Below are 13,727 nucleotides of genomic sequence, written 5' to 3'. Positions count from 1 at the left end.
CTACGGACCTTCGCGATTTGCACTAACAGGTGCTGACGTGGCAGCTTATACGGATTTTCGCAAACTGTGCTAATTGCTTTTTCTGGCAAATTTTGGAACTAGTTGCTTTTGGGATTATTTTCTTTTCAGTTTAGAAGCTTTTGGGGCTTTGCTTTATGGGGCTTCCCTTGCAAGAATAAAAAGCATAGTTACCCGGAACGGGAAATTGGAAGGGGGAACGCAGAACGGCAACATGCATGAAATGCCATTTCTTCTTTCGGATACTCACGCTGAAACACACAATGGGAATCCGGAACGGTAAATTGGGATGGGAACGGGGAACGAAGACCTAAAAATGGCCATTCCCTGTAACTATGATAAAAAGACCCCAAGGGCCTCACTCTTCAAGGCATTTGGACATAGAGTCTGAGAGGACAGGACCCCTCCAGTGTTGTACTTTGCTCAAGCATTAATATAATAAAGAAATACCGAAAGGGGTGCCAGGTTTTGAGGCCAATACCTCTGGGCACGGAACTATACCCGGCCGTGTCGAGTAAATTGAAATGTGATTTAAAGTTGTGAAGTGTTTTTGAGGGGTTCTCTCGTGTGTCGTGCTAGATTTCCGACTTGGGGTGCCCAAGTCTTGTGACAGTGGTATCACAACATCAGACATGTGCTTTTCTCAAAGCATACCGGTCCTATCAAAGAGCAGACAGGGCACTTTGGAATTTTTTGTAAAGAATCGTCGTGTCCTAACCCTTGACTTATTAGCCACTCCCACCCTTACTTCATCGCGCATCTCTCGCGCTCCTGTCTTCATCGCTCTATCTTACTGGGCATACCCCATAAAGAGTCCCACATTACACATGGGTTCTCGTGGAGAATCTGACAGAGATAACACCTTTGAATGGGCAAGCAAAGAAAAGTTGAAATCTGGTGCGGGAATTGAAGAACAGAATGAAGAATAGAGCAAATTTTCGACAGGGAAGTTTGCCAAAAGACCTTTTGAAGATCTCTTTGATGGTTGAGAATTTGGACATACATTAGAAGGAAAAGTTGTTTCTCTCAAGAAGCTCTACGCATTGACGCAAAAAAATCTTATATCCAACAACTTTGGAAAATTAGGGTTTTTGCATAAAATATCAGTATGTGTGGAATTAATGTTTTTGGTAGCTCTTGTTATCTGTGTACAGATAACTATTAGGAGCGAGGAACATGCATATGAAAGCATTTGGAAGCATGGAGCCGGACATCGACTCTTTTGCAACGAGGTGAACCATTTGCTTGAAATTTTGTGTGTTTTGTAGATGAAATTGAGGATGACATGGCAAGAAATTTGCATCTGGAAGCAATTGGGAACAATGGCAGCTCAAGAATGAATCAATTGATTCAAGATAATAGGATTGAGAATGAGATGATGATTACTTTGGAGCAATGACAGCTCTAGAATGAACTTGATAACGATAAGAATCATGAACTTTGAATCATGACGAATGATTGAATGGAACTGTCGTGAGCGCATCAAGAGTTCTGGAGGGATGAGATGGCCACACAGCTAGAACTGAATGATTGAACCACTCTGTTCAGTATGAACTCAATGTGTGATTGATGGATTGGGATCCCCGAAAATGATTACACGCACATGACAACGTTTGAGTGCAGATGGAATGATTGACCAAATGACTGTAGCATTTCGGTCTCGCAAAATCTATGGACATGACCGCAATATGAGATTAGTTAATCCGACATCATTGAGACCCGGGATGGATCTAGATGCGATTACTAAATACGTTGCCAAGAATCATGGTCCTAGTCATAAGGAAATCTATGGACGTGATTGCAATATGGGATTAGTAAATCCGACATCAATGAGGTCCGGTGCGGATCTAGATGTGATTGCTAAATACGTTGCCAACGGTCCTAGACTCTATGTGATATAATTTGAATGTAATGTGACTGTCGTCTTTGTACAAGTGCTGGATTTGTGTTGTCTAGTGCGTTGGTACTTAGAGTCAGTGTCTACTAAACTGGATTAGGGCTTATGTCTGATTCTGCAGGCGTAATCGAGGGCCAAGAGGGGGGTATGTCACAAAACCATGATGTGGCATGACCACCCACTGACAGAGTAGGCTAATGTGGCAAATAGTACGGACAAGCTGACATGGCAGATAGTATGGGCATGCTGACGTGGCAGATAGTACGGACTTTCGTGATTTGCGTTGATAGGTGTTGACATGGCAGCTTGTACGGATTTTGGAACCAGTTGCTTTTGGGTTATTTGCTATTGAGCTAGAAGCTTTTGGGGCTCTGCTTTTTAAGGCATCCCTTGTAAGAATAAAAAGACCCAAGGGGCCTCACTCGTCACGGCATCTCGACGTAGAGTCTTAGAGGAGAGGACCCCTCGAGTGTTGTACTTTGCTCAAGCATCAATATAATAAAGAAATACCGAAAGGGGCACTAGGTTTTAAGGCCAATACCTCTACGTGTTTTTAAGGGATTCTCTCGTGTGTCATGCCAAATTTCTGACTTGGGGTGCCCAAGTCTTGTGACATGGAGATCCTCTAGCTGAAGAGGCATCTCAAGTCTTACGCATCTCCTCAATAACTAGGCAAGGCATCTATGCCCAAACCTGCTCTCTGCATGCACCATGGCGTTCTGACTGTGGCTCAACTAAAAGCAACTCACGGGAAAAGTCAGTAGCAGCTGCACACATATCCTCAGGCTCTGAAGCAACTGACCCACCAGGTTGCCTCAACTAGCTAAGACTGGTGCGCGCATGGCAAGGCCCCACAGTCTTAATCGCGAGTAACTTTGTCGCTCACCTGGGTCCACTGAGATGCCTGTCGATGAAAGGCAAACTCGTGCCGCCGCTCCTCAATGGTGGTCAAGTCCTGGCGAGCCTACTGCATTTGCTCCTCTAACCAAGGGCTGTCAGGGTGGCGCTCCTGCATCTGCTGTAAGGAAGCAATGCCTCGTTTGAGCCGCTTCTCCTCCTCCTTGGGTGCAGCTAAGCGATCTACAGACTTCTGAAGGAAGTAGCAACTAAGCTCAACAAGTAGAGTGGCCATTGTGCTAGTAGGGGTACCCTGAATGCCCAAACTCTCTGTCCAAAGTGCCACTACCCGCTCTCTGAGCATTGTATCTAGCAAAATCCTCTTGGGGATGCGCAGCATCACACTCCCACTCCTCTGTCTGTTTGTCACAGTAAGAATCACTGGCGCATGATTTGAGAAAGAAGTCCCTGTCAGAATGCAAACAGATCCTCCCATGTCACAAATGCGGTCACTTTCGTAGAAGCAATCTATCCGAGATAGATTCACTCCTCCTACTTTGCGGTTAGAGCCAGAGAAAGATAAGCTGTCTGGGGGCCATACGAAGCTTGCATGTTGCCATACATCTAAAATTCTCAAGGCCATACATAAACGCTCCCAAGCTACCAACTCAGCCCCCTGCAGAGTAGCATGGCTACCTCCAATCCTATCTGAGGGGTCCTCCAACACGTTGAAGTCTCCCCCAACATACCATTGCTTTGCATGCAACAATGACTCTACAATATGTGACCAAAACTTAGCTCGTGCACTCGCCACATTGGGCGCATAAATATTCAGGAATCCCTTGAGGCAACCATGAACCTGCATAGTGATCCATTGGGCCTTGCTAGGCACAATAATACCTCTATCCACAATGGCCTACTACCATGAGTCTGCAATAGTCATACATACCTCTCCTTGGATGCCTCCAAGCCCGAAAGCAGCTGACCAAGATGTCTCATAGCAGCCACTCAGAATCTGACCACATCGCTGAGTACGGCTCTCACAAAGATGCTGCTCCTGAAGCATAAGAATATCAATCATGCCACCCACAAGGCATCTCTGAAGCTCCTGACCCTAGCAACCCCTCTGGCGCTAAAACTAGGGCCCACCTAAACCCTGCACATTCCATGAGACAATCCTCATGGGATCAGTGAGAAAAGACAGATGCTGCAACAACAACCAACCTCACTATCTTTGAGGCCGTCTGAAGTGTTTGTCCCACCCAGGCCCAAGTAGAGCGTGCAACTCGTAGGGCTACATCCTCTGTCCAAGAATCCTCATGTGCAAATACATAGCAAGGAGGGCTCTGAGTGTCAGCAAAAAAGTGAACCACAAGGTGTCTAAATCCTGCTACATCCGGTGGCGTCACACTGGACTTGGCTAGAGGCCAAAGTGTCTATATCAAAATTGTCACCCCTAGGTCCCCTGTGAGAACGTTATAGCCTGGACCTAGAGCCAATCAAGAACTATGTGCAAGATCAACCCTGTGTGATCCCTGCCTTACAACAGAAAGGAGAAACCTACAACTGAGTCCAAAGCATCGGTGCCTCTGGCTGCCAGGAAGAGTACGTGAACTCGGAAGCAAGCTACCTCAAGGTCAGGAGATGGGTCGCCAAGGAAACGGGTGAAGTTGTAGTCAAAGAATTCCCACCGTCAGCCAATGTCAAAGCTGGTAAGCCCACGGGAAACTGATGCAAAAGGAGAGGCTTGTATAGAAGTGGCGTCCTCAAGTAGGACTGTCCCTCCTGAGCCATTCGACTCGTAGTGAAAGCACTACCAAGAGAGCGCCGAGCTGCAGATGGGTGTCTAGTTCCCTGTGTCGGAGGAGGGGTGTGGGATAGGTCAGTTGATGAGGTTGAGGGCCCAGCCTAGGAAGGGGGGGGGGGGGGGGGGGGAGAGCGGAAGGTTGGGGGGGGGGGGGGGGGGGGAGGTAGCCGAGGAGTCTGAAGGTGGAGGGGGGGAGGAGGTGGCGGCGGTGAAGCTGAGGTGGAGGCAGGCTCCTCAGGGGACTCCCCCTGCAAAGGGTCGAAATGGTTCCCTGTCAATACCCAATGCTGTTGGGCTGGAGGAGGACGGCCACCAAGGGGGGCGAGCTCGTCCCTGTCGACGGCGGCCGAGCACCTGTTGCCAACCATCAGCTGGCTATTTGCTGGCCTATGTCAAAGTGCCAGCTTGTGTGTCTTGGATACTGTTCAGCTTTGGGGGGCTGAGCATGCGTTGCGGGTCTAGATCTCCTGCGGGGATAGGCCTTCGCTAAGTGGCCCATCTTCCTGCAAATGAGGCACTGTTTTGGGAGTTCCAAATACTCCACCCTCTGGCGTAACCACCCACCACTCACCCTAGGTAGAAGAACCACCTTCGGGAGGGTATGAGTGTCACGAACCACAACGCGTACTGTAGGAACACCTGCAGCCTTGGCAGCAACTGAAGCTCCGGTTAGAGCTTGAGAGAGAGGGGCATATATTTGTAGAGATATAGCATAGTAGATACGTAAAGATATGGATAACTTGAAAGACTAAGAGACAGATTAGAGGGATAGAGAGAGAAGATTGAGATTGACACAGTGTTGACCCAGAATGGCCGGGTCCCCTCATAGGAAAATGTTTATTCCTCCAGAATTACAAGTGTATAGGCTGAAAATTGAGCATCAATCACCAGCAAACAAGACCAAACAAGTACTTGGTTACCCCTTGCTTGCACATGCGGTCTCACTCACACACACGTTCACGTGTTGGAGTAACTCACCCGTCTGTGCACGCTTTCTCAAAGGCCTAACAGTGGGCACACAACCGGGTGTCTTATCCAGCGCTTGAAATGCGTGGGAGTGGAGTCTGAAAATTTAGCATTGGCTTCCTCATGCATTCTCCTTTATGCGATTATTTTGGCAACACCTCCTCCAATGTCTTCGTTCCTCTTATAAGCTTGAATGAGAGAGAGAGAGGTAGCATGTAAAGCTTGAGGAAGATATAGAGGTAGCATGTAGAGGTTAAGGGGAAGAGAGTAATTTCAGCAATGAGGTGATCCTGAAAATGAGGGAAAAAGGGCTGCTTTTATAGATGAACTTGCCTCTTGAATAAGGAGGTTATGTGGTAGCATTAACACAAGTGTCTTGCCAATTTCATGATGGTGGTTGGCCACAAAATGAGGCTTAGAAGCAGAACAGAGTCCAGCAGAGCAAAGTAATTATGGAAAATGAGTTGACCATCTCTTAGCTTGCTATGCATCACATTCTGACTCATGGTCAACCGGAGAAGTTTATGCGAATTCTACATCTCAAACCTTACTTTGTCATTATATAGAAGCAAGTATGGATGCCAAAGCATGAATCATGGAAGAATAAAAATGTTGCTGCTAGTGACTCTCTCCACTTTTTCTTGTTAGAATATTGATGGACTCCATCAAAAGGCTGGAAGTGCAGCTGTAGAACTACACGGATCTCTTTGGAAAACTTGTTGCCTCACGTGTAAGGATGTAAATGAGAACCTTGACATGCCTATCTGTCCAGCTCTTGAAGGCAAGGTATGCTCACAAAGCTCATCAATAGTCAAGGCATGCTTGTTAGCATATGTATGCATGGACGTGTGCATGAACTGATGGTGCTGTAACGTACTGAGGTCTGCTATTTGCTGAAGTTTGTACATTATGCATGTCTCCTTTTGTTTTGATTCATCAGTTTGGAGAGCATTCTGTACAGAAATACAGAGCGATGCTAAAAATCCATGCTGCAACTTTTTATACATGCGCAGGGTGCGCCCGATGTTAATGAAAAAGATGCCCGCATTCCAAACATACAGCTCCCACACTGTAAGAAATGCAATGGTCTTTTGAGGCCACGTGTGGTTTGGTTTGGTGAAAGTCTGTTTCCTGATATCATCAAGCAAGCTTATGATTCTTTGCACCATTGCGACCTCCTTCTTGTGATAGGCACTTCAGCAGTGGTGCAGGTTGTCTCTTTATATCAACTTCCATTCAAGTTCAAGTTTTGCATGGAGTTAATACAAATTTTATCTTTTTGTACAGCCTGCCGCAGGCTTTGCGCCAATTGTAAAAGGGGGTGGTGGCGATGTTGCTGAGTTCAATTTAGAAGATACACCCATAAGTAGAGCTTGCAGGTTACCTCGTTTTTAAAATTTCAAAAGATAAGGAGTCTCAAATTTAGGAAAAAGTAAGATCTGCAATAATTTTTATGTGTTGAGATTTTGTGATTCTAACATGAATAGAGGGAAATGACTAAGATCATAGAATTCTTGTTGGTCTAGCTGTTGATGCTTGTAGGCTATTTGATTCGTAGATGGAGTTACATTCTTCTTTACAGATACATGTGCATCAATAAAGTGTAATGAATTGTATTGTTGCCATTTGCAGTTGACCAAAATGACGAGACCATAGGTTACAAAGCATGTATGCTCTATATTCCTTTCGCATGTATCCTGGCGAGTCTTAAGCCTCTCAATCAAGTCCCCTCTCTGAAGCCTCTCTCCCTCTCCACTAGCTCTAAGATAGTAGTGGCCCATCCACTTCTCTTTTTGGAATTTGGGTTTTGTTGGTATTTGCCTGGATCTGAACAGAGCTGACTTAGTCTCTCCTTTGGGTCTTGATGGTGTCTGGCTCAGATCCCGGTCCTCTCTCTACGAGAAGAGTCTGGGTTTTTAGTAGCATGGGGTATATACAATATCCTTGTTGCAGACAGCATGTCTCTATGTTTCTTTTGGTGAAGACCAAGCCAATGGCCAAAGTCTATGTGCAGTTCTCTCACCATGATCCGTGAAGCCTAATATCAGTTGTTTTGCCACAGTTTCAAGTTTCAAGGGAAGTCAGGAGAGACCCTTCTGCGGGCTCTTGGGCTTGGACTCCATGATCTTGGGATTAATGAAGAGACTTCATGAAGATTGAAGGTAAAATATTTTATATACACCAGTTTTGAAAGAAAGTTGGAAATGCTAGGATGTTAAAAGGTGCACCTTTTAAGAAAACATACTTGTGCACCTTTTGAGAGAACTTGTGAATCTGGCAAATCACAATAACATCATGGGTAGGATGGGCGCATGAGCTATGTCTGGCCAAGTGTGAACATAGTCACTTTTTAAGTGAGTCCTATAAATAGGACACTGGTCTCATTTGTGAGACATCTGGGAGAGACGCACACTATTCCAAACAACGGGAAGATGTCTATTATAATGCCTATAGATGAAAGATGGTATACACAAGTGTGCAGGGGATTGCTATGGAAGCTTATACAAGAAGTTGAACTAGATTTCGGGATGGTTGCAACGAAGGGAAGCCTGTTGTATAGGTCTCTTGCTTCTTTAGGGGAGAGTTGTTTCACAAATGAGACCCCAGTCCTATTTATAAAACTCACTTAAGAAGTGGCTATTTTCACACTTGGCCGGACATCGCTCGCGCGCCCATACTGATGTCTGGGGACATAACATATGAGTGTCACAAACACTTCAGATAGAAGCCGCTGTCATAATTCTACGAATTAAGAAGCCGATAGTAACTCGTTCACAATGTGTTAGAAAAGAAAGCTTTCAAATAGAGACTTCCAATATGTTGCTTTTCAGTTGTACTATGTATGTTTTTATTGTTATTTATCGTGTATTTGATTGTCCCTCTTCTATTTGAATTTATGCACTTCATCTGTTCAGGCAAACATGTTGAAATATATTTTTTAATAGGACCAAAGCTTGGCATGCTTTTTAGTTATCCACTTACATTGAAGTATAAATTTTCCAATTTTGATTGGAGGTTTTGGCTTCAATATTCCTTCAGGGAAAAACAAAGTGGCATCAAGACCACATGCAGTGTCACCAAAAGGAGATGTTCATTACTAGTAAAATTTGTCGAAGAAAGTAGTATCAATGCGGTGAGACCTTTACTGCTGATAGCATTACTAATTGTCAAAGAGGGGAGTATTTGTTTATGACAAATTAACTTGCGGCATGTGAAGCTTCCTGCAATAAACATGGAAGTTTAAGAAGGAGAATATGTTGGTTTATGTGAGAAATGTAATATGTTAGCTTATCAATTTGAAATATCTTGCCTCGTTGAGCTGCCTTAGCTTGCCGACCTTTGAAGATCTATATACATTTTAAAGTACAAGTTTGTTTGTAGATTGGCTCTGTAGAAGATGCTCCTGTTTTGAGGAAAGCAGCAACAATAATGCAATAGAACAAAGAAAATGAAAGCATAAAGTGATGCTGGTAAAGTAGCAGATTTTGCAGCTAAAGAACTTGTTTGAAAACGTTTGTGGCCCCAAATGCGCCATCTACGATTGCTTGTGCTCTTTATTAAGGTCTATAAAGCAACACCTACTATGCCCTTCAACTCATCCTCCTTTTCCTCATATAACATATGAGTAGATACTCCCCCCTGCCTCCAGTGGTGATGCCACATACAGTGGCACACTATTTGAAAGCACTGCGTCGGAAGGATTGATATGCCAGAATCTTGCTGCTGGCCATTTACGAGCTAGCGTTGTTCTATCGGGATGACCACAAGGCGATCTTCCCTTGACTATCAGCACTAATCTTTGCAGTTGCTTGAGCAATGAGATGTGCCATTGTCACGGGAATACCTCTACATGACACCTTCTTTTCAAAAAAGAAAAACATGAAGTGTCTGAAAGTTTTATATGCCACCAATTCATTGATTTAGGCTTGCTCCTTAATGTAGACCATCTATTAGCAATCTGAGGAAAAGATTTTGTTATTTAGTGGTTTCTTGTTCTATGGAAAATACACATTTTCACACAAAATTAATTTATAATTGGTCAATTATATCTTCTATGAAAAGTACATATATTTAGAAGTAATGAGCCACATTACACAAGTTGGTCAAACAGGACCCTCACAAAAGGAGATTAAGGTTGGATATTATGCTTTTACAGCCTCGTTTCTCTTTTTCCACCTTTAAGTGCTCTCTCTCTCTCTCTCTCTCTCTCTCTCTCTCTCTCTCTCTCTCTCTCTCGTACGCCCGCACACACACACGCACATTCATTCATTCATTCAGCCTTGACTTGGACCTACACACATCGCCATGATCTTTGAGAATCAAAAATCACTTATCAACCCGCATATAGTACAACACACACAACGTTGGTCTCATAGGTCATATTTGATCTCCAAGGATAATAAAATCTCTCTCTCTCTCTCTCTCTCTCTCTCTCTCTCTCTCTATTTGATCACATACAAAAGACCAAAGTGAAATTCTTAGATGATTGTGTGCTTTTCAATATATATATATATATAACACTATAGGCCCTTCATCAAAGTGCATAAGGGTCTTGTAATACTAATGGATGTCCCCATTAAGCATTCATACATTATCACTTTGTTTAACCAAACCGTCAACTAAAGATAGAATTTGAAGATTTTGACGCCATTTTCACGTTCAGAAGGCCTTAGAACATAAAGACTTCATATCGCTCATTTTGAAAATTGGGGAGGGAGAGAGCAAAAAACCCTTCCCCAAAAACCCCTTGAAACACAAGTCCTTTGCTTTGTCTCCACACCATAATCAAGTTATGTATCTCATGGTTATGTTATGAAACAAAAAACACTAGTGGACCACATTGATGAAGGGCTATCTTATCACCTCATCGTTATGCTATGCTTGCTTGTTTTACTCTTTGCTCTACAAAACTTGGTTTGTTTATGGAATAATTACAAACAATACAACCATACCCTAGAACCTCATATATGTGTTACAATTTGTTCATTAGCCACCATGGAGTAATTTTTAGTGCCAAGCAAGTTGTACAATATTGCTTTGCTCTTGAGTGCCATTTAGCTTGCTAACAACCTTTCCATAGCTTATTCTATTAATGTAAGACGGTGGAGAAGAAAGATTGTGGCCAAGGAGCACGAATAGAATAATAGATGTGTAGAAACAAAAGCTCTCTATATTTAAAAATGATCAATATAGTGTTTTTAAAGCCTTGTAGGCTCATGCAACAACTGACCACTACCACATAATCTTCCAACTACTCAAACCCATGGTACACACTATCTAAGGTTTAAGAGATCTAGCACACCTAGGAAGGGAGGTTTTATTCTAGCATCACACCTTAGAAAGCTGACTATAACACCTTAGACATTTGAAAAACCACGTGATATAAGAATAGAAGTCCCCTAGTTGACAACAACATAGGGCGTGCATACTTGTTCTTTGTAGACAGTCAAAATAGAACAACACACTTAAACTCAATCACAAGGACAACAGCAGGTGCACAAGTACATAAGGATGAACCAACAAGACAACATGGTTCCCCTAACGACAACAAATGAATCAAAGAAAGACATAGCCATGCTGATAGTGTGGCCTTACCTTATGAACGTGCACAGGTAGTGTCTATAACCTTACAATATAAAGACATAGTAGTTTTTGACCTTAACATAACGTTTGACAAACATCATCATAGACATATAGTAGTACATTGAGTTTCTATGATCTTCTTTATGTAGAACTTGGAACATGTCTTTAGCATTTAATAGATTCTAAATAATAAATTCAAACTCGGCCATCAACATTGGCTCCAAGTAGCATAACGTCCATGTGCAATCTCGAACATAGAAAATTTTTCCATAAACTTATCAATTTGAAGGCTTCAAAAATCAACTTGATATTTTGCTTGTTTACATTAAAACATGAGACCAAGGTGGTTTAAAGACATCATTAAATTTTTGTACCAGATGACAAATCAAACTAAGTTATGGATCTTAAAAGCTAACCGAATAGAACATACTTCACATTGTAGAAGCGTAAAAGAAATTTTAACCTCCTCGAGAATGTCAAGGTGCTAAAGTAAATCACTATTGAAAATCTAAAAATGATCTTATTGAAGTCAAGAGCGCGACATATAATAAATCTAATCACAATGTATAAAGTTGTTGAACATCTTGAAATTTTTGAAAATACCGCTGTAGAAATGCATGTGAAGATGGAGAAGATGAAGGAGAAGCTCAAGAGAACACAACACAGAAAAGTAGTAGTATTAGGTGTATTAATAGAATGATAAGGCTTCTCATGATGCAAATCCTTTATATATATATATTTTTTTTGAGGGCATGGAGCATTGGGTTCCTTGCAACTGCTAAAGCACTCTAACTAATCAGTGAAGATAATAGTTGCAAATTGTTGTCCAACACCCAAGTCAATCAAAAGGTGTTGTGAAAGCTACTATTTAATCAATATCACAATTAGAAGTAGCCAATGTATGTTGCTTCTTGCTCAACCACGATATGCATGAACTACTGAGCTTGAAACAAAGACCACTAGCATACACTCATATGTCATAGAAACCAATCCAATCCGTCTGAAAAAGCATGTATATTTGGTGGCAATGATCCCCTATTGGTATAAAACAATCCAAGATATAAAATGCCACTCAAGTAGCAAAAGATTAACTATCTTCTAATGTGTAGACCATTGGCTATGCATACATTTGTCATATGCGAGATTGCATATTGAATCTTTGGCCTCGTAATGTATATATAAAGCAAAAAACAAACAACCAGGTGATAGAGTGTAACATGAAATAGATCTCCAAAATCATGAAGACTAAGCCTCAAACATGTCTTATAGAAGCAATATTAGTCTTGCAATCTTCAAGGTGGAAACCACACAATAATGTCTTAGTGTACTTTGCATGATATGAAGAAAATCCCCCATCAACTTGCTTAAATTGTATACCCACATACTGATGTTAAAGCCTTAAATCTGGCATCTTAAAAGAGGCATCCAACATATGTCATCCAAAAACTTGACTACAAGACCAAGATTTCCAAAGTTCAAATACATACAAAATGTTCTTCTTGATCTCGAATATAGACAAAGCAACACAAAGTATGAAAGAGATATGATATGTATAATAAGAATAATCTTCCCAACTCCCTTAATTGAATAAGAGGCATTATTGGCACACATGATAGTATTCCCTTTAGGGACAATCTCAAGACAAGTGACATAATCACAATGAAATATAATGTGCTTAGTTACCCCACTATCAAAGTATCACACATGATCCAGATATTTGCAATACATGCATCATAATGGATGTGCCATATTGGCATTGCACACTAAAATACTATTTTACATCCTACACAACATTTGCTAAATTTGCATTGGAAGAAGCATCTGCAATGGCTACATTTATCTCTTTCTTTTGAGGCTCTTTAGCCTTAAGCTTATGACATTGCTTGATGACATACCATTTGTCCTACATTATTGACATTTCAAATTCTTCTTTCCTTTATCACCATACTTTTCATACCTATTTTTGTTTGAAGAAGCAACAACTACAGAGGTAGGCTTGCTAGCCATAGAAGCATTGAAATGGCAACAACATTGATCTTCTTTCATTGTGCAACCACAAATTCCTATTCAAAAACACAATAATTAGCCTCATTTTTCTAGATTGGCCCTCTTGCATCAATACAAAGACACAAACATCAAGCTTAACATCATCACATTTACTCTCTATCACAAGCCTAAAGATGGAGTCAGCATTAAGCCTCCTCAAAGTTACTTGTAGTTGTGAATGTGCACTAAATTGTATTTCCATGATTTTCATGCAAAATATGAAACATGAAAGTTAATAAAAAAATGTATTTTGTTACCATGTACATGTGGTAGGGATGTGTGTGAACACACTTAGGATTTTTGGGGCATTTTTCCCCTCACTAGGAGGTTTTTTTCCTTGTGCATTGTATATACGCCCATCACTCTAGGGCTAACTTATATTTTCCATTGTGCACTAAGCAATATACTCTCTGTTGTGTGCCTTGATCTTCTTCATCTTATCCAATCTAGGTGTGCTTTCCCATAGCCCTATTTCCAACAATTGCGCACACATTTGCTCAGCTAAATCAACAAATTAGGCTTGGGATATTCTGGCTGGTCTTTATGCAAGTCACAATAATGAGGCTAAAATTG

The 13,727-nt window shown here is 41.9% G+C and overlaps 1 protein-coding gene across 5 annotated transcripts in view; it reads left to right on the top strand.

The window, feature by feature from the left end:
- The window catches only part of LOC147422119 (NAD-dependent protein deacylase-like), a 94,520-nt gene extending 85,613 nt beyond the window's left edge, over positions 1–8,907 (top strand). For 3 of the 5 annotated variants that reach the window (XM_086502501.1, XM_086502503.1, XM_086502506.1), the window contains exons 7-11: positions 6,174–6,311; positions 6,539–6,736; positions 6,813–6,904; positions 7,588–7,687; positions 8,565–8,907. In XM_086502501.1, coding sequence (XP_086358627.1) covers positions 6,174–6,311; positions 6,539–6,736; positions 6,813–6,904; positions 7,588–7,678 — 519 coding nt within the window. In that variant the 3' untranslated portion in view covers positions 7,679–7,687; positions 8,565–8,907. The other 2 variants (XM_086502505.1, XM_086502504.1) reach the window with 2 other exon arrangements.
- Positions 8,908–13,727: the final 4,820 nt, after the last annotated feature.

Source organism: Adiantum capillus-veneris, chromosome 27 (assembly GCF_014529385.1).
Source record: "Adiantum capillus-veneris isolate H3 chromosome 27, ASM1452938v2, whole genome shotgun sequence".
Taxonomy (NCBI): Eukaryota; Viridiplantae; Streptophyta; class Polypodiopsida; order Polypodiales; family Pteridaceae; genus Adiantum; species Adiantum capillus-veneris.
Note: the sequence above shows the minus strand (reverse complement) of the source record. Positions and strands in the feature narration are given on the sequence as shown.